At 43.3% G+C, this 27287-nt stretch overlaps 2 protein-coding genes across 8 annotated transcripts in view; one reads left to right on the forward strand and one right to left on the reverse strand.

Annotated features, from left to right (window-relative positions):
- MAP1A (microtubule associated protein 1A) overlaps positions 1 to 10113 on the reverse strand; it is a 56679-nt gene extending 46566 nt beyond the window's left edge. For 2 of the 3 annotated variants that reach the window (XM_051796704.1, XM_051796707.1), the window contains exons 1-2: positions 9971 to 10113; positions 5363 to 5464 (exon numbers count right to left, since the gene is read on the reverse strand). In XM_051796704.1, the coding sequence (XP_051652664.1) occupies positions 5363 to 5464; positions 9971 to 10109 (241 nt within the window). In that variant the 5' untranslated portion in view covers positions 10110 to 10113. Of the gene's footprint in view, positions 1 to 5183; positions 5302 to 5362; positions 5465 to 9970 lie in introns of those variants that run through there. The other variant, XM_051796706.1, reaches the window with a different exon arrangement.
- A 3800-nt stretch (positions 10114 to 13913) lies between these two features.
- TP53BP1 (tumor protein p53 binding protein 1) overlaps positions 13914 to 27287 on the forward strand; it is a 28824-nt gene continuing 15450 nt past the window's right edge. For 2 of the 5 annotated variants that reach the window (XM_051796710.1, XM_051796713.1), the window contains exons 1-12: positions 13915 to 14208; positions 14293 to 14519; positions 14766 to 14836; positions 15461 to 15619; positions 16087 to 16168; positions 17038 to 17183; positions 18020 to 18140; positions 18467 to 18558; positions 19591 to 19799; positions 20843 to 22097; positions 25532 to 25651; positions 26270 to 26506. In XM_051796710.1, the coding sequence (XP_051652670.1) occupies positions 13999 to 14208; positions 14293 to 14519; positions 14766 to 14836; positions 15461 to 15619; positions 16087 to 16168; positions 17038 to 17183; positions 18020 to 18140; positions 18467 to 18558; positions 19591 to 19799; positions 20843 to 22097; positions 25532 to 25651; positions 26270 to 26506 (2929 nt within the window). In that variant the 5' untranslated portion in view covers positions 13915 to 13998. Of the gene's footprint in view, positions 14209 to 14292; positions 14520 to 14765; positions 14837 to 15460; positions 15620 to 16086; positions 16169 to 17037; positions 17184 to 18019; positions 18141 to 18466; positions 18559 to 19590; positions 19800 to 20842; positions 22098 to 25531; positions 25652 to 26269; positions 26507 to 27287 lie in introns of all 5 variants that reach the window. The other 3 variants (XM_051796712.1, XM_051796714.1, XM_051796711.1) reach the window with 3 other exon arrangements.

Here is a 27287-nt window from a genome sequence, read left to right on the forward strand (position 1 = left end):
CAAGAGTTAAAGATAAGAATTGGAAATCTTATAGTTTCAAGTATTACAAGAAATCATAGAAGCACCACACCATAAATAGGGCCCACAATTACAAAAAGGCAGTAACACTGAGTATTCACTAAAATAAAGAATCCAATATTTTGCTAAAGTTCATAAGTAATGGACCTTGTTCGCAGGTGATCGGTTTTTTTCAATTCTTTAAAAGTTTCACGAACTCCATGAGGGAAAAAGATCTGGGAGAACAATGCGTGCTGTTGCTCCTTATGAAGATCATAAAGTGTTGTGTCTATCAATTCAGGTTTAGCATAGAAAACCAAAATGATTAAAATGTTCAAACAGTGGCATTATCATAATAGTCTCAAAAGGAACTCTCCAATTTAGGAAAAAAAATAAAATAGAAAAAAAGTCAAAGCTAGAAGATGGGGTCATTACCTCTCAAATGGTAGAAGCTAGGGAGCACCCAGGAAAGCTAGATCAAATAAAAACAGAAGAGGAATTTCTTCTCCAGATAGCAGTCAGTGAAATTTCAGAAACATGCTGCTACACGTGACTGTGGAAGCAGATAGCATTTGTAGAGTCTAGATTCAAGAGGAATCAAACAGCTTTTACTAGAAGGAGTTGCTCATGGTCTGAACATCCCTCATTCTAGCATTGTGCATAGATAGGGAGGGACCTATAAGGGGGAAAGGGCAATCATTGGGGCTTGGTAGACCCCTGATCTGAACCAGTAAGGCATTTCCTTTGATCTTACTTGCTTTTAAAAAGTTGAACAGAATTTTCCCCTCAATATTCAGCAGAGGAGCTTAACAGAACCAGAGCAGCTGTGAAAAATCACTTCTTCCATAGGAATGATGCTTCCCATGAATAGATCTGTACGTTTCATTGAAGCCTCAGCAATTTCAAATATACAACAAATACATACAGAAATGTGAGTTGCACAGGGTCAGTTTAAAGCTTACATGAATTTTAGGGCAAAAGAAGCACCATTTGCCCTTTCAGTCAGTAAAACCATTTGGGCAGAACAGCACAAAAGCAAGAAACTGTTATTTGCTGAGCCTCTGCCCAGCTGAAGTGCAAAATAGCTTATTGGGGCTCTAGTTTCTTATCTCCCCCGTAACTTTTGGGTGTCATAGTGAGAACCACGGCACTCATGGCAGGAACAAAGGAACAGTTTGAAATACAAAAGGCAAACAGATTAAGCCTGACAACTCCTTAGCCCAACGGGCTAAAGCAGGGTCAGTATGCTGGCATCAATGTGTGAAATGCAGACCAGTGTTATTTGCCAAAGAGAACCCTGAGGATATGTAGTTCATATGTAGTCCAGAGAAGCTCTCTTACCATTAAAACATCTGCTAAAGATGGTAAAAGCAGCATTTTGAAATTAAGTTTTATATATGTGGTCTTTCATGTTTCCGCTTTTGTGCTATCTCTTGTTTTAAAACTAAGCTCTGCAGGTCAAATAGAGCCAAAAATATCCAGTAAATATTCCCGTTCTGTATTTGAAAGAAATAAAAATATATTTTAAAGACGATCAAATTTTAACAGTAATGGTGGTGGGAGATTGCAGCAGTCAGACCCAGTAAATGCAAAAAGATAATTTCTGTACAAGCTCTAAGATTGACTAAGAAGCTCTCAGGTTCCAATCTGAACTCCAGCACCCTGGCATTTAAGTCCTAGTAGACTGGAAAACCCATCAGCAGTAAAGATTCAAATAGAAATACTACATTAATGTCAATCAGCATGGCTTTACAGAAAATATGACCTTACTTCTTAATAAAAAACAAATAAGCTTGTCAAAATCTCAAAAGGTTGTACTGATATAGTGCAATCATTATTTCATAAGGCATGTCATGTAAGTCTGCACTGTGATTCATGCTGCTCACTGTATCCATAGACAACCTGAAAAGGAGGAAAGAGCAGTGCTTGGGATTGTTGCAGCCACATGTACCAACGAGAAACACGGGCTGCACTTACAGCATGGGAAACTCTATTTTAGGAGACTGAAATTGATGGGATCTTTAAGGTCATGCTCAGTGTGGTTACTATGAGAGTAAATACAGCCCTCAAACACATGAGGAAGAAGCACAGAAGCTGACAAATGCTCACTTTGGTATTTCTCTGGTCAGAAGTATGTTGGCAGACAAAAGATGCAGGACAGTTAATTGTTCAAGGACTGCAAATCACATCCAAAGTTCAAAGAATCATTGTTGCATCTGTGAAAAAAAAAATAGTGCTAGCTACTGACTTTTTTGCTACCTGAACATGCAAATTAAGGATATAGCAGTCCTTTTATTAACAGCGAAGAGAAGAATAAAATCCATCACTGAATGATCTATATTACAGAAGTCTCTCTAGCAAGAGGCCACAGCTGTAAGGAACATACACTTTCACTGTAATTTAATTTTCACAAGCAATTGGTCTTTTGCCTCTTGTCTAAAACAGCTTTTGCTTGAACACACAACCTTATCATCTGTACGATCTAGAAGCTATGATTTGAATAAACAAGGCAGCTTTTTTTACTGTCATGCACTTGATACTGATCACTGAAGACTAACTAAGCAGTGCAGTGGAAAAAGCACATGGCATAAACTGACACTCCAAGCCATTCCACGTTCCAGGAAGAAGATGAATCACTTGCACAAGTAAAAACATTGACCTATATTTGTTACAGTAAAAGGAAGATCAAATTCAGACTTCGAGACTAAGACGTGCATGGTGGGCTTGTGTATTTGCATTTGCGTCCTATCAGATTTGTAACTTAATATCAACCTGGTTTGTGCCAGGAGTAAAACTCCCTGTCCTTTCACTGTTGCAAAGCTGAATTCACAGAAGCACAGAACAGCCCAGGTTGGAAGGGATCCTCAGAAGATAACCTGGTTCAACTTCTCATGGGAAAAGACACAGAAATTGTATTATCTAGCACCCTGTCCAATTACATCCTGAAAACCTCCAGTGATGAGGACTCCACCATGACCCTTGGGAGGTTTTTCCTGTGACTGATTGTTCTCACAGGAGAAAAAAAAGAATTCCTACTGAATTGAATACTCTCCCAATGCAACTTGCAGTCTGCCCCTTGTGAAGGGAAAGCCTCCATCCTCTTTGTAGCTGCCTGTATGTTCCACAGAGGCAGTAAAACAGATTCTTCTCCTGGTCGGAGTTAAAAGCCTTCTAGGAGTGCTCATCTAAAAAGGCAGCTGCCTTTAGGAACTGCAATGTAACTTTGCCACATTCTCAGTGAGCTGTGGCAGATGTATCCTCAACTGGCACTAAATGTAAAACAAAGGCATCAGTAGGATGTGAAGGATGACTATTAGGTTGAACATGAAAGGCTTCAGAGCCTGAAGGTCATCTTCCTGCAAGGCAGCTAGTTATTAGACTCTTACACAAACCCTCATGGCTTTCAGCATAAAGCATTAAGTTTGCAAAGAAAAACGCAAGCTAATACTCAAAAGTGTTTAATAGTTCTCATAATCCTTTTACAGAGGCAAGAAAAGTATATATCAATGTTTCATTATTTCAAGAATTTGTTCCATCAAATTCAACCTGAATGGTATTTTTTTAATCACCTGATTTTCAATTATGTCATTAGCTATTTATAAAAAGTTTTTTGAAGGCCAACACAAAGTATAATTTGAAAGAAAAGATCACTGGGATGGCTGTTGAGCTATTTTAAATCCCCTAGTCAAACTGAAAGCAGCTTAAGTGGAGTTAAGTCTACCGCTAAGCACACCAGAAACAGGCGCAGCTGAGAGCTGGCTACACTTTTCCTTTCCCCAAAAATGTACTAGAGAAAAGAGATCCTGTGCAGAGCTAGCAGGAATGTGTAGTCCCACAGGAAACTCTGCAGATGTACAATGATGGCAAGGAGCTCTGACAAAGAGTGGCAGCATGCCTAGTACCACGTTAAGCTGCAAGCCTCCAGTTCAGGACCAAGTCTCTACAGACAGTTTACATCAGAATTTCTGTTTACTACCTATCCTTCTCTCAGTAACTTCTACATACCAAAGCCTGGCCCCTAAATCTGTGGCCTATAGGCTTCCTTAAACAGACTTCAGGGACTTAGATTCCCAAAAACATTTTTGCCTGGTAGATTAAATCACTTACCTGTAAGTTTGCTGATCTCTTTAAAGAGCTACAAGACATTTGAAAAGCAGAACTTCCCTTTGCAGAACTCCTCCCAGGTAGACACAAATCCTGCCTTTTATTATAGTTGCTGCTGATTTGCTCAATAGGTCTGATAGTTGGTTAACAGACTTGCAGTTCCTCAGATCCCTCATGGAACTGTCTTCATAGACTGGCAACATGTTCATCACCCTTTGCTCCTCAGAAACCAAGCAAGGGAAGTGAATGGGATACACTTTGCTAATGTTAATCCAGATATTTCAGCTCTGACTTAGAAGAATTCTTGGGCAAATGTTATACTCACAGTGTCTTATTAGTGCTTTGGTCTATTTGTACCACAGGCCCCGTTACAGCTGCTTCAAACTGAGACATCTTCTGCTGAGTGTTTCAACTGATATGTTTCATACAGAGTATTTTAATCCCTAAATGCATATACATGCATTGCCTTGCAAGGAGGGCAACTTTTCATTCCCATGTTAAAAAGTCACAGGAGAGTTGAGACCTCTCAGTCAGTGGTACATTTGAGAAGAGTCCAGGTACTTTCTTTCACAGCTGTCCATTAGGAGAACAGCTTTCTCAACTGGAAAAATACATTCAGAAGCTTTGACAACAGTGTAAAACATACAGTGAGCTATAAGACAGTTTTATATAAAATACATTTCACAACAGTGTCATCTGTGCTTACTATAGTAACTTAACATACATTACGTAAAAGTATTATAATCAGAGTTAAAGCTTTTATCAAGCTAGGTAAGCACACTTTCTAACTGTTAATGTGATTTTTTATAATGCTCTTATTCATTGTTCTCAGAAAGGGAGATAGGCCTTCAAGAAGAGGAATTCAGAAAGTCATCTGACTACTCTTACATACTACTCGCATAGATAGTAAATAGCTAATGAAGTAAAACTATATTGTGCCACCTCGATAAAGTACAGAAGATGGACAGACGAATTCCGACTTACTGGTTTAATAGGCTTTTAAACAGCACATATTTCTATTCAACACCATTCTCTGTAATAAGATATGTAATTCTAAGTTAAATTCATTGCATCAAACATACCTTTAAGATGGTTCTTTAGCATTCAGTTCTGCAGAATCCTGGGCAAACAAGTCACTAATTGAATCACAATCAGTTTTATCCTGTTGTTGTTGCTTTTTTTTGTTGTTTTTTTTTTTTTTTTTTTTTTCCCCCAGATCCAACAGAAGTAAAAGTTAATGCCTATAAACCAGAAAGCTGACCTTTGACTTCGGAAGAAAACTGAGCCAGATGTCGGGTTACAAAGAGCCGCAGTTGCTGATTCAGGTCACAGTAGAGAGTATTAATGTCCCAGGAACGAATTCCTGAGGAAAAAAAAAAAACAACACAACAAAACAGTGAGCTGTCATTTCATCTACTCCAGAAATGCAAACAGAGAAAAAGTTAACAGGACAGACAAGGACCAGTGATGCTCTTCTAGATGACCATACTTAGGATCAAGAAAGCCTTCAGAAGCAGAGGGCTGTAAGTTGCTTACCTTCCATAAAACATTTCTCCCTGAAGGACATGCAGTGAGAAAGTTTTCATTCAACTTGGGCTTCAGGCAAGGGAAGCCAATAAGCTACAAGGGATGAGGCCAAATAAGTTACACTACTGTCTAACCAAGCAAATACCTAATGTTAGTTTTACATCTTCTGTGCTGTCCAGCATTGGTCACCTGTAGAGATGGGCTACTGGCTGGTTACGTTACTGACAGCTCAGACACCAGTTTCTCTGCTCTTATAGCCTGTGCATCCTCCAAGTCACAAAAGCTTCCCCACAACTGGCTCTGCCTAATCACTCCTTCAAAGCCCCTAATCCCACTGAGACCCTTTGAGTTTGCTCTTTAATCTATATAGTCTTTGCAAGCTAATTGCCTTCATATCACAGCAGGAAGCTGCATCTGCTCCCACAGCAAGTGGCACCAAGCCATACTGGGGAAGTCACCTTCAGACCTCAGTGTGAACAGTTGTACAATCTAGAAGACACCAAACACTACAGACCACAGATCTTCACATCCCAGTAGGGAAGAGCCTCTCCTAGATGATGCAACACTACACTATGGCATCATGAACAAAACATGGATATCAGCAAGAATCCCTACTCCAGCCTCTGGTGCTCATGCCTGTTGAAGTACAGATGTTGAAGGCCAGACTTCTAAGGTTAACTGAAATAAGAATTTCAGCCCCAGTATTTATTGATGGGGTCCTCCCTAAGAGTTCTTCCACCATCTCTCTTGCATAAAATGCAAAGTTTTATTGCCTCTGATATCTGCTTTCTTTCAAGGGACACGTGTTGATTTTTCATGCAGACATCATTCCCATTTACTGCAGTTCTAGTTTTCCAGCTTGTGCAACAGCTTCTGCTGGCCTCTGGCAGGACAGGATCCTTGAGGATACAAGCTCCAGCTTTCTACACATACGAAGAGAGAGTTCGTAATCATTGCATCACACAGGTCTCAGGGCCTGTAGCAGCTAAAGAAAACTTCGTGTTTGTTTCTTTTTCTGGTGACACCTGACACAGCAGACTAATAGAGCTTATTTGTTAGCTGACAGTCTGCTCTGCAGTGTGCACAAAAAACCCTCCATAAATCCTCTGAACTTAAGAAAAAAAAACCAAAACAAAACAGGAAAAACAAACAAGACAAACAACCTACCAGCACCTTTCAGTTTGGATGCAGGATACAAACAAATGAAACATATAATAAAAGATAGGGAGCAAGAGGGTGAACAAAATGTTTTTCTATGCTACACTCTTAGACAGCACAATTGTTTAAACAAATGTCCAGTATAAGAGCATCTTAATGCAGTACTGATGAACATTCTGACCTCGACAGGAAAAAGGTAGCACTCTGCAGGGCAAATCCTGCTGACTGTAGCTGCTGTGTCATTGTCATTATGTCCTATTGCAGCAGTAAGTGCTATTTGAGGTACTGCTACATCTTCTAGGATGCAGAAAGAATAGATGCTCTTTCAGAGCAAGGAAAGGGAAGAGCGAAATTATTTCATTCACTGTTGTATTTATTCAACCTTTTTCCCCTACAGGTAGTCTGAGGTTACTTATCTCTCCCAGTTTGCCACAATTCCAGTTTATCACTCCATGGCACAGGAGTCAGAGCATTGTTGATTAGAATCCTCTGCCACGAGAGTGCAGACTATACCATAATAAGGTTTCTAAACGTTCAAGCTCTTTGCATGTGAAAAGCCTGGGTAAGGGACCATGTGACTCATCAGTTTTCCATCTCATTCTTTATGCCCTTGTGAATGTTTTATTTCCTGCTGAGGTAATTGGCTTAAAAGATTTGGCATTTCCTCCTAATACTAGACCTAGTCTTCCAGATATGGTTTCAAAATTAGACAAAAGTCACACAGGAACAGAAAAAAAGACCATTATTTATTAGACAGCATTTTGGAAAAAGTGTCATTCAAGCATCCCAAGGTTAAAGTCACAGCCTACAAAGCTCTACACCTGTAAAAAAGCAGGTTCTGTAACGTTCTGTAGTCACTATTGCATTCTCTTGAACCAAGGTACAGAAAGAAGTCTGGATAAAACATACTTCTTGGATCAGTCGGGGCAAGAGATTTATAGACTGATAAAATCTCTTTAAGTGTTGACTTTGTTGTTTGTTTGGGGGTTTTTGTGCAGACAGGGTGCCACAGCTGACAGAACAGACATAAAACAACCCCCAGCTTTTTCCTCCTTTGTATTCACTGCTCAGCAGCCTGTTCTACCCTCACACAACCCTCATGTGAGCCCTCTCTAGCACCTAACACTTAAGAAACTGGAATCATCATATGTGTGCCATTTCCACATTTCTTGAAGTCTCTGAATCAAGGGTACAGACATCTGCAAATCACAATAGTTTGACTAGACAGATCTCCAGACTCCGCTGCCATTTTAACCATTCTCGTTTTTCATTTCTTTCTTACAATTTGCAAATCTTGGTCTATTTCAAGAAGAGGTCATTCTCCCATTTTGTAGTGGGGAAAACTCCTCTAATTTGCTGGAGGTCCTACTCCATGTCAGTGACAGAGGAAAGATTGAAACCCAGGTTTACAGCTCCCCAAATAGTTCACTTCTACCGTTAGTAAGTTACCAATACTGCTGAAATGGCTCCCTCTCATGCAAATGAAAGAAGTGTTTGCACTTGGCAGAATTTCAGCAGGTTTCTAGTCAGTGAAGGCCAATGGGAGAATTTACTTCTCCTGTGGCAATTACAATTTATGTTGCAAATGGTTTTCTTTTTCCTCTGCAATGGGAATTTCCAGGTTATCAGCATATGACTGCAGAATCAGAGTGAAATCCACTAGTTTACAGTCTGATTTGTCGCTATTTCAAAGTTTCAGAGAATGGATAAGGGTGTAGGTTGGCACATCAGGTCAGTGAAGTGCCAAGTGAAGATGATCACCCCGTTGTGCAGGAAGCAGTAGCCCCTTCAAAGAGGGTCTTTCAGAGGCCAAATTGTCATAATCTCATCTACCTCTACTGACTAAAGCCATCCCTTGGAAAAGGCATGAAACACCCCTCTTGAAGCAGCTGGTAAGGGGCCTGCCAGCAGAGACAGTTGGAAAATATGACGTAGAGAAATTAGACAAGATCTGACATTTTTAAGCCCATCCCTCTCTTACATTGCACTGTCCATCTGTTCCTCAGTACTGATGATGCTTGAGAGGAAAACAGTCACAGAAGTATCTCCAATAACATAATTTGGCCAACAATTATAACTTATCCTTGGCATCTTTCAAATCAATGTGCCTTGGAAATGGGGAGCGGGGGAGAGAAGTGCCCACAGAGACAGAAGGCTGTGACCTTTTTTCTTGAAGATGTACTAACTGCTTATTGGAACAGGGATTCCCTTAAGGTCGTGATGTAGATGAGCACCTATCCTTTCTCTTTTTGCTAGAAACTATCAGAAACTGCTGCAAAGGAAGAACTACCATCTCACCACCTCCTCCCTTAATTTTAAACAACACTGTATCTAATATACAAAGACTAATTTATTGCTGAGGCCTCTGGGTGCTATCAGGATATGGATAACAAAGGAGCAAAATGTTAGGACAGCCCTATCCTGCACTGTGTCACTCCTGAAGCATAGTGTGAGTGACATGCTACGTCACTCCCTTACTCTGGTTCATGCAGTCGCTCTGTAGACAAGGAGAAGCCACATCACAACAGAGCCCTCTTCACAGCTGTCCCTGGCACCACAGGGAACAGTCCAACAAGACAATTCCTCCAAGAAGACAGAACTTTGGGGTAAGACGGAAACAAGATGCAATCCATCAACCCACTAATAAAACAGAGACCGAGGGGAAAGAGAACCATGAAATACCTTCAAGCTTTAAGACATTCAAAAACAGGGTTAACTGCGTGTCACTAAAGCAAATAAAGGAATGCTCAGGGGAGAAAAAAATTCTACAGCCGTGTCCTGCCTGGCTGTCCGCAGGTGCGGCCGGGTCGCCGCATCACGGAGGCCGCCTGCCGCAGCAGAGACCGGGCCCGCATTGCGCCGGGGGCCCGAGCCCCGCCCGACCCCGCGGGGCCTCGCCCGACGCCCGCGGCCTCCGCCCCCGTCCCGCGGCCCCAGTAGCGCCTCGACCCTTCCCGCAGCCGCTGCCTGCGAGGCTCCACCCCTGCCGCCGTCCCTCCGGGAAGAGCGGGAACGAAGCCCTGCGGCGGGACGGTGGTACCGCAGGGCGGGGAGGGCACCGGCAGCTCCGCCTCGGCCCAGGCGGCAGCGGGAACGGCGCGGCAGGCGCGCAGCCCCGCGGCGCTCGGGGGCAGGGGCCGCCCCCGCCCCGCCTCGGGCCCTCCGCCGCGCCTCCGCTGCTCACCGCGCTCCAGGGCCCCGCGCAGCGCGCCCCGCTCCGGCTCCGTCCCGATCTCCCCGATGACGGCGAGCAGCGCATGCCGCCGCCCTCCCGGCAGCCGCGCCGCCGTGTCCATAGAGACCGGCCCGGCCGCCGTCTCCATGGCAACACCGCGGCCGCTGCTGCAGCGCGCGCTCACTGGCGCGCGGCTCTTAAAGCGCTCTGAGCCCCTCCCTGATTGGCCGAGCTGGCACGTGGGCCTGAGGTACTGCGGAGAGGGGGCGTGGCCGGCGCCCCCGGGCCCCGCCCCGGGCCCCAGCGCCCCGCCCCCGGGCCGCCCCCCGGACGGCCCCGGGGCCCCCCTGCTCGCCCGGCCCTGCCCGGCCCTGCCCGGCCCGGCCCTGTCGCCCCCGCTCTGCCGGCCCGAGGCCGGTCGTGCCGGCACGGCGGCTGCCGGTGAGCTCGCGCCGGCGCTGGGGCGCGGGGTCTTGGTCCCTTCCGTCAGGATGGACAGAGCGGCACAGCGGCAAGCTCGGATGCTCAGACCTTTGAAAGAAGGTGAAGTTGGTTTTATTTTTAGTTTAGTTTAGAATTTAGTTACTTCAATAGAGAAATCCACGGAGATTTTTAAATGCCTGGTGTTGAGTTGCTGCAATACCCAAAATAAATCATGAAAGCCATAAGTGGAAGAGATTCCAAGGCTTGGCAGCATCGTTCACCTTCTCTCTCCTCCATTGCATGGCAGTGAGAAGGTCAGGACTTCATCGCTTCCTGGTGGTTCTTCCTGTTCAAATAAAAACAAGTGTGATGCTCTCCAGCGATAAGTCATGGGATTTCCTGGATTCCAGATACACAAGCAGCAAGAACAATATGACCATTGCTGGCCACCAGTGCAAAACTGGTGAGAGCTGCTCATGGCTGTACTGACAGGTCACGGTGCAAGCAATTCTTACTGTCTGGGCTGACTGGAGAGGCCCTAACTCAGGGCCCAAGTCCGTGTTGCTCACAATTCTGGCCAGCCAAGCTCCAAAGCAGTTCAATGCAGATGGCCTCAAGCTGAGACAGGGGAGATCCAGACTGGATATCAGAAAACTTTTTTTCACTGTTTGGGTGGTCAGGCATTGAAACAGGTTGCCCAGGGAAGTGGTGGAGTAATCATCCCTGGAGGTGTTCAAGAGCTGTTTGGATCTGGTGCGGGGTGATGTGGTTTTAGTGGCTTAGGGCTTACAGTGGCAGTGCCAGGTAGATGGTTGGACTGGATGATCTTGAAGGTCTCTTACAACCTTGATGATTCTATGTTTCTATATGCAAAAGCTAAGCAACCTCAACGTATGAGACTTCTGCATGCTGAACAAGGGAGAGGCACCAGAAAGTAGTTTCAGATTAAAAAACCCATGTCTTTTCTGACAGGAAAGCCAGCTATGGTAAAACAAGTCAGCAATAATGTGAAGCATTTCCTAAAACAGTGTCAGCTTCTGCTCCTGCAGTCCACAAGATTTCCAGAGCTACAGTTTAGGAACTTGATGGGCAGATAAGTCCTGCCCTGTTTTGCTCCCTCATACACACCAAGCCTGCATTGAGGACATACTTGAAACCTCAGAAGGTTCTGACAGTCGGCATTTTGGCAAGCACATGTGGACCTATAGCGTCACAGGACTCCAACAGAAGATAATCAGGAAATAAGACAACCACAGAAAGGGAGGAAAATACAGAATATTTATCTCTGCAGGCTACAATTGATGTTACTAGCTTAGGGAGTTTTCTCAAACTGAGATCTTAAAAGGTGCTCTAGCTCTCAACATAAATTAGAAGATGATGCAATAAGTCTTTTTCACATTAAATTGTAGTGACACCACTGGCTATGATCTTTATGAAATAGAGAATTAATGTTTCAAAAGAGTTTAATTTATTTCTCTGTGTTGTAACCTGCATAGCAGCAACAATTTAGTTTGTCTTGGGGATTGCACTGATCAGGTAGATATGTAAATAAAGCAATAAACCTGCAAATAAACACCAGCATACATTAAATTCTGTTATGAAAGTAGAATTGCAGATCATGGAAGGAAAACATGACAACAAAACACAAAGACGAAAGATTTTCAGATATTTTGATACCAGCTAGTAGAAGTACCTTCTGTTTTCAGGTGATTCAGCCTTGCTGCTTATTTTTGACATGGTAGCTTTCCAGAGCTGCAGCTTTTCACTGCAGTGCAGAGATACTCCTCCAGCTGGCTTTCTGCCAAGTAGAAATGAAACAGGAGACATGCAAATTGGAGTGAAAGCTTAAAAAAACAATATCCAAACACAGAGACTAGAATCTCTGGGGAAGACTTTCTGGTGATGGGATCCATTTGCATTCTTCTACTGTACCATCAGGTCATAGAACGATGGTATTTCTGTTGATTTCTGATGTGGATCAGAGCTGTCCGTGGTCACGGTAGAATTGCAGTAGAATAGGCTTGAGTCCTAGTGTGTGTGCGCTGCATAAGGCAGTGAAGTAAGGGATTTCCAGCCTATTAAGTTCCTCCTTCTCTCTGTAAATTCACACTCAGGAACCATATAATAGACCTGTATCGCAATTATGGTGTAAAATTCTGCTTTCATGCACTGCAGCAGTAGCTGGCACACCCATGAAATACCAAAAGCTGACTGGGCTGATTGCAGATATTAGAGGTCCTGACAAACATCACAGAAGAAGAGTGGCAAAAGAAGACTAAAGGATTACCTCAAACAATGGAGGATGATGAATCACAGGTAAATGATATCTATAAAAATGGATTTAGAAAGTAGGATCAAAATAGCATAAAAAGGACTTTCATATCATGGGAAGAACAATCTACACAATTTCAATTTCTCAGTCCTGTAGCCTGGGACGATGACTTCCTGTCCTCACCAGCCAAAAATATCCGTATGAATAAAAGTTCTAAATCATACTTAAATGGCAATTCTTCTTTGAAGCCAAGGTGATTTTTAATCAATTAAATATTAAATACAAAGTGGCCAGAATTCTTACATTTTTGTTTAATCTTTCCTCATAACTAAAGCCAGTCAAAAAAATAGCTGAAATGGTCAGGCAAAGCACAAGCATAAAAAATGAGCACAAATGGAATATTACTAAGATTTTGGAGAATCTCAAACCATGACACTAAGGAAGAATTATAAGAGAACCAAAGAATGTGGACCAAATATTAGCCTATAAGGGATAGAATACTAATTAAATGAAGAGAATGGTGTAACTTAGAACCAATGCATGTTAATTTCTTTATTTGCTAAAATGTATAAATATGCTAAAAGTCTTGAAAGGAATATAGGTAGCTGGAATGATTCACTACATATCTTTGGCCAGAATAAAGTAATGCCTGGCTCACTAACACAAGGCAGTATTGGGAGGGTTTCATTTCTTCCCAGTGATTTTTGGTGACATATTCAAACTCGCTATTTTTTAGGCAAGAAGTTGAACGCTGCAAGACAACAGTGTCATAATTTGTGCGCAAGGCTTCTTCGATAACCGTTTAGTAATATAAACACAGGGAAATTAATGGGATTTCACTGCCCGGTGATATCCAGAAAAGGAGATACCCGGTGGTGGCTGTCCGGGATACGCGGTGCTCGGTCTGTGCCGGAGACCGAGCACGGAGCTATTTTGCACCTTTGATGAAAAGGCGGTCGGAAGGGCACCGTGAGGAACCCCCTGGCCCGCCGTGTGCGCCAGGAGGGCGGCCGCTGCCTTCGCCCTCGAGCGAGCCCCGGCTCGGGCCGGGCGGAGGACACGAGGCTCTTTTGTCTTTCCTGGGCGCTCGTGGAGAGGCCGAGAGGGCTGCGCAGCGCCGAGCCCAGCGCCGTTCCCGCTCCGCGGCCTCCGTCGGTCCCGCTGCCCGTGTCAACCCCAGCGCCGCCGCCCCTCGCGCGTTTCCCCGGTAACGGCGCGGGGCGGGCGGGTCGCGCGCGCCAATCGGCGCGCGGTAAGATGGCGGCGGCGGGAAGCGGGGCGTAGGGCCGGGTCGGGCTGGGCTCCCACGGGCTTCTGGGCTCCCCCGCCTGCGGCGCCCTGCATGGAGCGCGGCGGCGGCGGCGGCGGCAGCAGCGGCGGCAGCAGCAGCGGCAACCAGCTGGACCCCGGCTTCTCGCAGCAGGACACACCCCGCCTCATCGTGGAGGACTCGCAGCCCCAGGGCGCGGGCGCGGAGGCGGACGCGGAGCAGGCCTGGCTCGGCGTTCTGGCCCGCCGGCTGCCGGCCCGGCGGAGCCCGAGCCCCGTGCTGGTGAGTGCCCGGCGCGGCGGCGGCACCGCCCACTCCGGCCCACCCCGGGCCGGCTCTGACGCGGCCCTTGCTTCTGTCTTGCAGGAGATCGTCTGCGATCCTATCGGCAGCCGAGCGCCCAGGGGCGGCGGGGCGGACCGGGAGCGACCCTCAGGTAAGGGCGGGGCGCGGGGGTGCGGCGGGCCCGGGGGCCGCGGCGGCGCTGACGGCTCTCTGCTTGCAGAACCCATGGAGAGCCCGGCCCGCCTGGGCGCTGCTGACCCGCGGGGCTGCGTCGCGGAGGAGGTTCCACCACCCGGCAGGGAGAGCAGGTACGTTGGCGGGGCCGCGGGAGCCGCCATCCCGAGGCTCTCGGCCGCCGCCTCTGGGGCCTCTCCTGAGGACAGGCCAAGAACGCGGTCTCGGTGCAGCTGCGGCCGCGCCCGGCCCCCGCCGGGGCGTGTGGTGCGAAAGGCTGGGAGGGCCCGGTGGGTGCCGAGCGACCCCTCGGAACACGAGCCGCGAGGAGGCGTCCTGCAGGAACCCCTGCGCGACGTGAGCGAGTCTTTCTGTTGCAGTGTCCTTGGAAAGGCCGGGGAACGAGGTGAAGGTGATGTCGAGGACTGTGCTGTTTCGCCCTGTGCAGAAGGTAACTTCTCCATTTCAGATCTGTTCTTGGGATTTTGAATCAGATACACCATCTGTGCAGTTTTTCATTTGAGCTGCCTCGCTTGTCTCACCAGGAGTAGTTGTGCCAGCAGTAATGGCTTTAGGAATTGCCATCTTTTTCTGGAAGTTGATATGTATGCTTTGGTGTTTGAAATAAGAAGTGTTGATCATTGTTAACTTGGATCTTGGAGACTGGAAATGGTTTAAAAGAGGCAGGGATGCATCACAACAGCTAGGAAATGGAGCCTTATTATGAACTGACATAGTGGTTGTTGTCATCAGAGGACTTTCAGACACAGGCTTTGTGTTATGAAAGTTATTTCCCCATCATGGTATGAAAACCTGCTGCAGTACCTAGTGGCGTTACAAAAGATCTTGCTGATTAATGCTGATTACTGAGGTAATGATCACTGTCCCTGTTTTGTGACTGTATTTTAATTTGCACAGCTGAGGTCAGAGGCTGTTAGTTTATTCAGAGTTTCAGCAATAGCCTAAATACTTTGCACGTTAGAGGGTATATCTTTTGCCCTTGTAAATGTGATAGATGGCTCTTAAAAATTTTGGGGATTTTGTATATATATTTGTAATGGATGTTTGGTGTTAGATACAGGCACGTCACAGCTGCAGTTTGGAGCTCTAGAGCTCTCACAGAGCCAGGACTTTGAGAGCAACTTTGTGCCTAATGAAGGAGATGCTAGGCATCAGCTTCACCCTGGAGCTGCAGTTCTTTCTTCCAGACTTGTGGAGAACGAGTCTAAAGATGGTAGGTGGAAATGATTATAGGTGTCCTTTTGCTGCTCTGTAGATTCTATCTGATCTCTTTAAATTATAAATGTTATGTTTCTTTGACAGGAAATACAGTATTAGTAGTTTTCAGAAATGAGTTCACGGATCACTGGTAGTTGCAAAGAATTTTGCCTTCTCTTTTCTAGTTAATTTGTTTTCTTGTAGCTGTGCAAGTGTTATCATTCATTCTTGCACCGCTCTTTCTCGATTTGTTTCCTGAACATTTAGACAAGTGGATATTGAATTCCCTCCCCGGTAAGAACCTCATCCTGTCTTTTTTTTTTGTCTTTTTTTTTTCTTGTTATCATAGACAATGCAAGATTTTATTTTTTTTCCTTCATATAAAGCTTGCCTTGGTATTTGTGTAAATTACAAAACTACGCTTTCTTGTTTGTAACAAGAGTAACAATTTTTTTATTTTTTTTTTAATATCTCTCTTTGTAGAACTGCATAGGGACAGCGTGGAAACTGTCTCCAGCACAGAAGCATATACTACTTTGAAAAGCCAGACAGAGAAGTCTGAAAGGTAAAACAGTCTGTCTGTCTTCTTTGTATGTCTCTTATGGGCATTCTGGAAGCTGATTTGTGTACTTCTTTTTTACTAGATTTTTGGACATAGGAGAGGGTTCAGGGCAAAAGAGAAAGGTGAACGGAAAGATGAAGTACTGCTGAGACCTTTTTGCAGCAGTGCTGACTAAGGAGTGCTCTTAGCATTCATAGCAGAGAGAAGAGGTGATGTCAACCTCCTATACACAAAGATACCAGTAGGTTTGTTTTTAAGGGAGAGTGCACTGTATAATAAAATATACTAATACTTTTCTTAAAGTTGTATGACTGGAATATACTAGAAGCGTTTATTCATTTTAAGTCACAGAAGTTATCTTGAAATAATTTAATCACTGTAGTGTGGGCTTCGCTGCACAGGAGAAATCTGGAGGCTAAGTGGTGTGTATTCCAGGATGATTTTTGAGTATTTGCTATTGTAAGCTTTATAGTTTAAATTATTTTTAAGTGTGAAACTTCAGTTTGTTGAATACTTTTTATCTGGCATAAAATTTATATAATATTTATCTTATCTTGTATTATCATATTCTGCCACAAAATAACCTTAAAAAGGAGGTGAAAGAAAATTCCTAGAATCCACATTGAAGTCAGTAGAACAATCTTCTTTCCATTTAAGCATCAGTGAGGTTGGTAGGAAACTTAAAAAACAATTCTAAAAGTATAACTCATCAAAGATGAAAATGTTATTTTGTCAGGACAGGTCGGTCATCCTTCTTCTTTTTTTTCCTGTGTTATACGCAAGTGAATACCTGATAGGTTTTCTTTGCAATGTTGTAGTCCTTCTTAATACTTTCATTTTCTCAGGTCAGTGACTGTATCTTGCCTTTCTAGAACTCTTCAGGAAGCAGAAGAGGATATCAGGAAGAAAACGCCTCTCAGTGACCCCAGTAAAACCGAGAAATCCCTTAATTCTGGTCATGAGGAGTCAGATATTTTGTCAACTCAGGAAGAGATGTTTCCTGAGAATAATGCAACAGGTAACAATAGACAAGCAGAGCCAAAATATCCATCCCAGGGATAGTTGTAAGCATCATACCTACTTGATCTTTATAGGCGTGTAGTTTTTTAGGGTGTAGAGTGCTGTATTTTTCACGTAATTTCTGTTAAAATTGAGAACACTTTGGAAATGAAAGGCCCCAACCTCTTTCACTATATTATGGAGCAATGTCTAAATGTCACTTCCTGTTAGAACAGTTACACTGGCTTGTTAAGTACATTTAATTTCCTTTCTTTCTGTGCCCCTTGAAGAACAAAACCCAAGCCTGCCTTTTACCCTCTTCTGAAACTGGCAGTAATAATTCTCACCCTTGGTAGTGACACACCATGTAAAGTGTGGGTAAGTAGTGCAGGCAAATTTGTGTCCAGTGATGTCTATATCAGTGTGACCTTGTGCATGAACCCTCTGTATCCAGAAGGTTCAATAACAGCCTTCTCCTCACACTGAGTCAATGTGGTCAATGCAAGATGTCTTTTCTTACTAGAACCTTGCATGTATTTGCATTCTAGTGCTGGATCAAGTGTGCTGATATTGGGGCCATTGGGGATTTTTTTTTAAATTTCCATGGGAGGAAGACTTGTACAATCTAAAATCTATTCAGATTTTATCTTTTTCATCTGAACTATATTGTCCTTACATTTTGCATACTGAACTTCCATGTGTAGTCCTTCACAAACTCTGTGAAGATCAGCTTGTCCTTGCCTATCTGAAAAATAACTGTGCAATAGTGTGAATTTAATTCCTCAGAATTTTCTGATCGCCTTGGTTATTGGCCATATTTCTAACTTTATTTCCTTTTGTTTGAAATCACTGCAGGGAGTGGCTGTCCAATAACCAGGGTGGAAGAGGGAAGTTCTCTGGTGTGTACCCCTGCCCGCAGTCTGCAAGTCCTGCAGCTCTCTGGACAGGCAGTCCTTGTACAGGAGGGTCATTCCATGTAAGCAAAAAATCCCCAAACTATTGCAATAACTTTATTGCAGTAGTGCATTTCCATCACTCTCTTCTTTATTCAAGGATTTGTGCTTGAATCAGTATGTTAATTTTGCACCGTGAAGGGAGCATGGCGTTATTTTGCGATGAAGTGAACTAATGGTGCCCATGTGGTCCATTGACCATTTCTGGTCTTATGCTAGTGAACACCTGACACTCCTTTCATGAGAAGAGTCCTACTGTGACAAACCGGAGCTTGATAAGGGGAGAACTTAATGCATTGTTTAGTGAGGTATGGTCTTCATTTCCATATTCCCTTTTCTTGGTCTGCAGTTTCTCTTCAGGCCTGGTTATTCCGCCTCCTGTTGCTTTTGGACCCAGTGCTCTTGTCCCCAGCAGTCCTACTGAACAAGAGCAAGGAAAAGGTAAAATGTTGTGCGTACTGTCTGTGGTTTGTGTTTCGGTGCTCTATGGTTTAGTCTGAGCTTGCAGCCTTTTCAAAACTTGCTAAAATTATATTTAAGGAGTAAAGCAGGATTGAGAACACTGAGGGGGGTAGATGAAGGGAGATCTGTATCTGTGACTGTTGTCTATAATTCTTTGTATTCTCTCTCTGTCGAGACGTCCTGCATCGCTATCATAATAAAATTAGTACTTTTGGCTAGCTCCCCTTCACTTGAAAGATGGGAAATACTTTGTATGGGATGCACATTGCTGCTTGCAATTGTCCTCCTTTCTTAGGGACTAGCAATTCTTGCTATAGGCAGATACTCGTATTAAGTCTATTGTGTTAGGGCAATAGGAAGGACAGATAAGGACTGCATCATAACAGTTATTTTACCTTAACATAGATGACTTGCACAATATTTTAAAAAGCTTTCATATGCTCTATGTGTGCATTCTAGAACCTCATGTCAAAAGATTGTTCCATATGTTCCATATGATACATTGGTTCTTAAAAATTTTCTCTAAGCACCTGTTCACCATCAGGGATAAGATATCTGCATATCCCTGATATGCAGACTTTTAGTATGATACAAAATCAACTATTCCTTTCTGTGAGATTCCTGTCACAGAATGTGACATACTGTTAGCGTGGATATTTTGTTAGCTGGGGTCTGAATTTAGTAGGATTTTAATAAAGATAGCAGAAGGAAAAAATCCTCAAGAAAATGCTTTTTATAAATTTCAGATACCTTTTTTAGTTGTATAAGTTCTAGACATGTAGCAAAATAGTCGTATGAATTTGTAACAAAACACTTGCTTCCCCCCTTTGAATGTAAGGATATGGATGTTTTTGTTGATCTTTTTTTTTCCCTCCAGAAGGAGTTTCCCTGGAGAGAAGATTCTACAAAGTTAAATATGCCACTGAAGATGAATCTTTTAATAGCATGTTGGAAACTTTAGGAACAACGCAAGAATTTGGTTGTAATATCTCTTCTGCTCTTTCAAACTAGATGAACAGATGGATATATCTATCCCTGCAGAAGGAAGAGAACTGATGCAAAGGCAGAGAGGAGATACGCTGGTGGAGATGGCCATCCCATGTATCCCTCCAAGACCGCTTGCCCAGCCACAGGCTTCAACTCCAGTGTCCCAGAGCGCACCAACCTTCTTTCCTGAGTCTGGATCTGTGCCTATACCATCACAACCAGAGTTTTCTCATGTAAGGCTTCACATAGATATCTTTTCTGAGGTTTTGATATGGCTGATGCAAAAAGTGTGTTTGAGTCAACTTTTGCTTCTGTGTTGAGCTTCCCTACTAAGCTGGTTCTCATGAACTTCCCTGTTCCCACCAGTCACGGTTATATATTGATTGTAGCAGTTTTACCTGCAGAGAAAATGCAGAACAGCTTAAGAGGGCATAGTGAGTTACTGAACATAAAAGTTATCTTAGACTATGCTAGAAACCTTTTTTGTTGCTTTTTTTTTCCTTCTAAAGGAGGAAGGCTGCTCCTTTCTTATGCTGAACTTGGCATCCTGCATCTCAAACTGCATCATAAATTAGACTTTTATCAGGCTAGACCTTAGCATTGTTTGTCGTGGAGAAAGGGAAGCTGTTTTATAATAAAGCATTTCTATTCTCCTACAAGGCTAGAATTCATTTAGTGCATTTTTCAAGTTGCTTATTCTTATTATCTGTTGTTTCCTTTGTGCTTTTTGATTCTGGAAATTATAACTGTTCAAAGGGATTTAGCAGGCAGTTGCTGGGTTTATAGCTTAATATTACAAGTTTCATCAACTTAAGACAGAAAATAAAGGTTGTGCTAGAAACTTCACTAGTTGAAGCAGGGTTTTTCCTTAGCTGAATTCATGTTAATAGCCATAGCAGAGAATATTTCCAGAACCCTTAGCTGTTTGACGAGAAATAGCTACTAATCTGCCATACTTGCCCTGTCTTTTGTGATTTGGTAGTGAGAAGTATACCAAAAATTATGTCTGACTTTGCCACAGACATACTAAATAGTAATGTGTGGTGATAATATTTCTCAGCAAAAACAGGACAATCATGACTTGTAAATTGGTGAAAAAAAAAGTTTTGTATTTTCGTTTGATTGGTTGGTTTTGGTTTTGTTGGTTAATGTTTTATCTGTAGTGTTGTGCTGAGCTTGCTCTGCCCCATAGTCCAGTGTAATGGCTTAGGAATAATAAATAAACAGTCCTACTTGCGGTGCCCTAATACTCCATGTCCCACTTCTTCCTTTTTAGGATATCTTTGTTCCAACTCAGAGCCCAGAGAAGAAGCATGAAGGAGAAGAAAAAACTGCTGCTTTAACCCCTTTATGCTTACCAGGAGATCTCTCTGGACCCACAGGTGCTTTGTCAAAGATATCTGCAGGTGACTCTGCATCAAAGCCTTCTGAGTCCTGTAAGCTGATGCTTTCTGCAAGTGTATGTAGCCAGCCCACGAATACAGACATCAGTTCAGGTTCTCTGAACACAGGCCAAGACAGTGAAACCGCACAGGTGGAGAGAATTTCTGAATGCAAGGCCTCAGACTTGAGACTCTGTTCTGTGGAGAATAACAAAATAAAACTGAAAGTGAATGCAGGTGATCAAGCACTCTCTGAAAACTGTGAAAAAGCCAAAACGGAGGACGTATGGGCTGCAGGAGTGCCTGTAGGGCAGTTTGTTCGTGGAAGTGTTGCAGGAGATGGGTCATTAGCCCCTGCAGCTCATCGGGAGATCAGGTGTGTTTCTGGAAAGCAGGCTGCTGCAGATCAGTCTGGTCTGCCTGAGATTCTGTCAGATGCTCAGGGTAGAGAAGTACAGTCTGAGGTTTTTCCATTGGAAGAGACTTATGAACCTGAGGCAGTTCCTGAGACGCAATGTGAAGAACGAGAAGAAAAAATGCAAGTAAAGGAGAAAAAAGTAAATGAAGATGGGTCTCTTGTTAATATGACACTTTCTCAGAGGTTTATTCTTGAAAGGGAAGGACAATGTCATGAAGATATGCAAGTGGAATTTGCTGATGATTCTTGTAAAAAGAGAAAAAAATTGTTTGATCAGGCCCAGGACTTGGAAGAGATTGGACCAGAAGGTCAGGGAAAAAAATCTTCGAAAGGTTATACTTTTGACACTGGCGAGGCAAAGAACCTGGATAAACTGTCCTCTAAGGCTGTTGCAGAAAACATACCAAAGCTCAATAAAGTTTTAGCTGAGCCTTCTGTAGGAGAGTTACTGGAGCAACACAACAATTTGTGTCCTAAGATAAAGAGTGATGTTCAATCGGAAGTGGCGTTGAGTGCCAAAAAACATCCAGGCTGTTCAGAATTGGGACAGATAATGATAATAAGCAATCAGCCGCCACTTCAAGAGAGAGGGATTAAAACACAGGTGGTTCAGCACGAGAATCAGGTGCCAAAGAGTAAGGAGGATACTGTTATGATGAGGAATCTGGAGCAAGAAGAGCAGATGCAGCCAGAGAAGAAGAAAACTGCTAAATCCCCCAGTCCTTCCAGTGGTAAGTGAATTTAGGTTAGTAGTTCACAGGTGTGTATTTTGAATAATGTGAGGGACAGCTGTATACAATTCTCAGTGTTTTCAGAGAGCACTGATACTGGATGCAAGTTGAAGAGTCTCTCTTAAGAGCAGCACTACAAGTTACTGTGTTATATGCAGAATGTGCCCTTATTGTTTTCGCCTGTGCCACACTAGTGCAGGGCAAGAGTGATAAGGTAATTCTTGTTCCTAAGACTTGTAACTGTTTTACAGTAGAAACACAGAGGAGCTTTAAGAACTCAGAATGTTGCGATCTTGGAAATGTTCAGGGATTTTTGTAACTTCTCCCCCACTCAAGAAGCAGCAATGGCAGTGTCCTTGAAAGGAATAACGGTGTGTGGTAATCAATACTTTCCCTCTTGTAGGTCTCCTTACCTTTTTTTTTTTTTTTCATTCTCAGAGGAGAATTTTCTTTGTGGGGGTGTACAGAGCAACTCTGGGCTATAAACTAATAGAGCAAATTTATCTTCACTCGCATGCAAGATGTGGCTCAGCAGGAGTTATGATTCATTGAAATCCCTTTGACTGATGTATGTAGTTATACGAGACATGTGGGATGCTATGCCTGTGTTTTGTGAAGCTTTTGCCTCTTAACTGGCTTCATTTTAAAACACAGTTCTGTAGTCCTTAAGTGAGAATGAACGAAGAACAAGGGAACTCGATTTTACTGTCAGAAAATGTATTTCCCCTCTAGGAAGTCTGTTAGGGAAGAGGAAAGATTGTAGGACCTCAAATGTTACTTAGTTAAATGATGAAGTTTTAGCTACAATATTCTTAATTTATTATATTAATTTTATTATTATTTTTAATTTCCTTTAACTGAAAGAAGAAAAAAGCTTTATTATAGAAAATCTATATATGCAATTTAAACACATCACAATTGGCTGCATTTACTTTTCAAAGAAAACTGTAAGCCACTGTTTGGAGAAAATGAACTCAAATTAATGCTGGTGGTTGTGTTTTGTGCTTTTGTATTACACTAAAGGACTGATCAGTGTTAAGAGAGAGTTCGGTTTTTGAAATGTTCTGCCTGCTGCCTTCAGACTGATGCAGCATGATGGAAAAGTATGTAGAGTGATGTTTGTTCTCTTACCATCGCTCAGTCCTTAAGGCATGAAGACCTGCTGAGCATCCCTCTACTCTTAAAGCAGCTTCATTCTCATAATAATTAATTTCATAATAAGTATTTTAGGAGTCTAATCCCTTATTGACAGATTATGAAGCATAAATCAGTGAGCACAAACTTTGGGTGAAGGCTTCTTGGGGATAGGCTTTGTCTCTTTATCCCGGTCACTGATGAATGAGTCAAACGGGACTGGACCCTGCACCGACCTCTGGGGACACCCTGGCTGCAGGCCTCTAACTAATCTGTGCTGCTGATCACAGCCCTCTGAGCTCTTCCAGCCAGCCAGTTCTCAATCCGCCTTGCTGTCCATTCATCCAACCCACACTTCCTGAGCTTACCTATGAGGATGTTCCAGGAGACAGTGTCAAAAACCTTACTGAAGTCAATATAGGTACCATGCACTGCTCTCTCCTCATCTGCCCAGCCAGTCATTCCATCACCAAAGGCTGCTGTTGCCTAGCACTGCCAGATTGGTCAAGCCCCTTGGTCAAGCCATGCTGACAACTGATAACCTTCTCCTCCACGTGCCTGGAGGTGACACCCAGGATGAGTTCTTCCATCATCTTGGTGGTGGGAAGGTGGAGGATGGAGATGAAATGGACTGACCTGTAGTTCTCTGGGTCCTTCTTGCCCTTTTTGAAGACTGGAGTGACATTGGCTTTTTTTCAGTCCTCAGGCACCTCATTTGTTCTCCATGATCTTTCAAAGATGATGGAGAGTGGCTTAGCAGTAACATCTGCCAACTCCCTCAGCACTCGTAGGTGCATCTTATCAGGGCTCATGGATCTGTGGGTATCAAATTTGTTCAAATGATCTCTAACTTTGTCCTCCTTGATCAAGGGAAAGTCTTCCTTTCTCTAGACTTTCTTGCCTCCAGGGTCTGGGTTTCCTGGGGGCTGGCCTTAGTAGTAAAGATGAAGTAAAGCAGGTATTCAGTAACTCCATCTTCATCACCACGGCACCCACCACATTCAGCAGCAGGCCCACCTTTTCCTTAGGCTTCCTTTAGCTATTGATGTTCTTGAAGAAACCCTTATTCTTGTCTTTGACATCCCTTGGCAGATTTAATTCCAAATCGACGGGTCAATGGTCTTAAGAACATAAGAAAAGTTTATTTCTGTTAATAAACTGTTTTCATTGACACGACAGCTGAGCCAGTTATGCGAAAGCATTTAAGCTTTGAGGCATTCACGTTTTCTTCAGATCTTGTGAAAGCTTGTTTGTGTTCTCTCCAGAGGAATCCATTGATTTAGTAATTAGGTTCTCTCTTATTAAAATGCAGGTGATCACTTCATAAATTCTTTTGATCATTTGTAACTAACCTGCCAAATGTGGATTTATAGGGTAGAAGGGACTGTGGTAGCTAGATCAATTAATATTCAGTGGGGTTTGTAAATACTTCAGTTTTTAAGTAAAACACTTTTTAAATGGAGGTCTACTCTAGGCCATGATGTGACACTCATTCATAAGCTGTTTGTGAGGAATGGTGGTTGGCTTTCCAATGTGTGAGTACCACTGCACTACGAGGTACCTACCCACTGCAAAAATACTCTGAAGTTCTTGGGTTATCTTCAGGATGTTGCAGTTGCTGCATCATATCTTTAAAGCCTGTGGTATACAGGTCGGTGATGGTTTTCAGAGTTTTCAAAGAGATGATAGATAACTTTTTGCTGATATGGCATTTTTTTGTGAGAGGATTATGAAAATTACTTCTGTATGCTGTTGAAAGTTTACAAATAAATGACATGGGATGAGGTAAAAGGAAGGAGCATTTTACTAGGTTTTTGATTTATTTAAATCCTACAAGATCCGCACATCCACCAAGGTGTGGTTTCTCTGATGGGATAGGCCATCTGAGCCATCATTCTGTGTAAATTTTAGGTTATCAATTCAGGCATCACACAGCTTTGCCAATTTGTTTCTGGTTTTGGCCTCATCTCCCTTTTCTGTGGAAAATCTTGAGCATTTCTTAAGCAAACCTGCATTCTGTAAAAGTCCTATTCATGTCAGGATATTTACTCTCCCTTTTATCTGGCACCTGGGAACATCTGCATCAAGTCGAGCACAGCCAAATTTTCACTGAGACAGATTTTCCACACAAAATGTGAGGAAGATCAGTTAGAGCAGCTGTCCTGAAACCAGTAACTGTTCAGGGGAGTTTTGTACAGCACCAGTGTTACACTTTTCCCTGTTTTCACAGCCTGTGCTTTTGGTATTTGAACTAAAGTACTCCCCTGAAATTACTAATCCTTGTGCTCTGTATCTTTTAGGAGCCACATTTCATCTTAATTTGCCGAAGGAGGGTGACATCATTCAGCCCTTGACCAGCATAACACCACCTCTTACTGGCCACCTTAAAATGGGACCCAGAAGACACAGCACACCAATTGGTGAGTTCGACCTGAATGGCTTTGTTCTGCAGTGAAAGCTTTTGATTCTTTCTGCATAATCTGATAGGATAACTCAAATCTACCTTGGCAAAAACCATTGCTGCATTGCTGTTCTGTGGGGAGGGCTCATCCCTTCCCCACGGTTTCCTTGCCATGTTTTCTCCTGGATCTCTAGTGAAGGTGTTTGCTCCCTGAGTACAGGACAGTATGGAGCACATCGTCCTTGCACTCACTGCATTCTGCATACGACTCCATTAAAAAATGTGAAAGAACCTTCTGAGTGGTAAAAGAACTTAGACTAAAAAAAGATTGCTCCCAGTATTCATGATCTTTTATCAGGACTTTGCTAAGCTCACGAAAAACATCCTGCTAATGCTGGATGAAAGGAAATGTGTTCTGCTTGGGTAATGATAAAGTATTCTGTCACAAGCTAAAGATACCTATGCTACAGACTTTTCATGCTTCATATCTAGAAAGGAATTTCCACTATTGCACCATTTCATTACTAATAACACATGCAGTGAAGCGTCTTCAAATAAGAACTAGGACCTGAACCCCAGCAGTGTGAATGACAGTAGCTACTTCTTGTTTTTCTTGTTTTTATATTCCTGTTTTCAGTGGATGGTAGTTGCCCAGACAGCACTATAGCAACCAGTGATGTTACAGCAGAAAGCACAATGGGGACCGACAATGTCACTGTGGAAAGTGCAGTGGTATCAGCAGATGTGTCAGAAGTGTGTGAGAAGGGAGAGTTGGGTGCGGTTCCTGAGTCGGATGCAAAACTTTCTCTGCGAATGAACCTTGTTACCCCTGTGAACGATGGGAGCGAGGAGTCCTTGCCATTCAGTTTGGAAAGTAAGAGGACGAAACCTGAAATGTAGAGGTCCTGCTGGATCTCAGCCCTAACTCAAAACCTCTCTTTGGCATTCCCCAAGACAGTCTCTGAGTCTCTGTAATTTTTCTCATTTTTCTTTTTGGGCAGTGTCACTTAAATTTGTTTTTCTGTTTCTGCAATGCTCTAAGCAAGGATGGAGTTGAAAGGAGAGGCCTCTGTTGTGAGGAAAGGTACTTCCAGAAGACTAAAAATTGTTATGTATAGTGGCAACGTCACTGGACAGGAAGTGGAGTTTGATTGTATTGGGAGGGAAAAGATTTTATTTTTGTATATATATAATCATAGAATGGTTTGGGTCTGAAGGGACCTTAGAGACCATCTAGACCTCCCTGCCATGGGCAGGGACACCTTCTGCTAGCCCAGGTTGCTCTAAGACCCATCCAACCTGACCTTGAATACTTCTAGGGATGGGGCAGCCACAGTTTCTCTGGGCAACCTGTGCCAGGGCCTCATCACCCTCACAAGGAAGAATTCCTTTCTAGCACCTAATCTGAATCTCTTGCCTTTTAGTTTAAAACTGTTTCCCCTTGTCCTATCACTATCTGCCTGTGTAAAAAGTCTCTCTCCCTCTTTTTTATAAGCCCCCTTTTAAGTACTGAGAGGCTGGAATGAGTTTCCCCAAACCCTTCTCTTCTCCAGGCTGAACAACCCCTGCTCTCTCAGCCTGTCTCTGTAGGTGACTCCGAGGTGCTCGAGCCCTCTGATTACCTTTGTGGCCTCCTTGGACCTGTCCATAATCTA

This window comes from Manacus candei, unplaced genomic scaffold, assembly GCF_025592945.1.
Source record: "Manacus candei isolate 608988 ecotype Guabito, Panama unplaced genomic scaffold, ASM2559294v1 h1tg000046l, whole genome shotgun sequence".
NCBI classification, from domain to species: Eukaryota; Metazoa; Chordata; class Aves; order Passeriformes; family Pipridae; genus Manacus; species Manacus candei.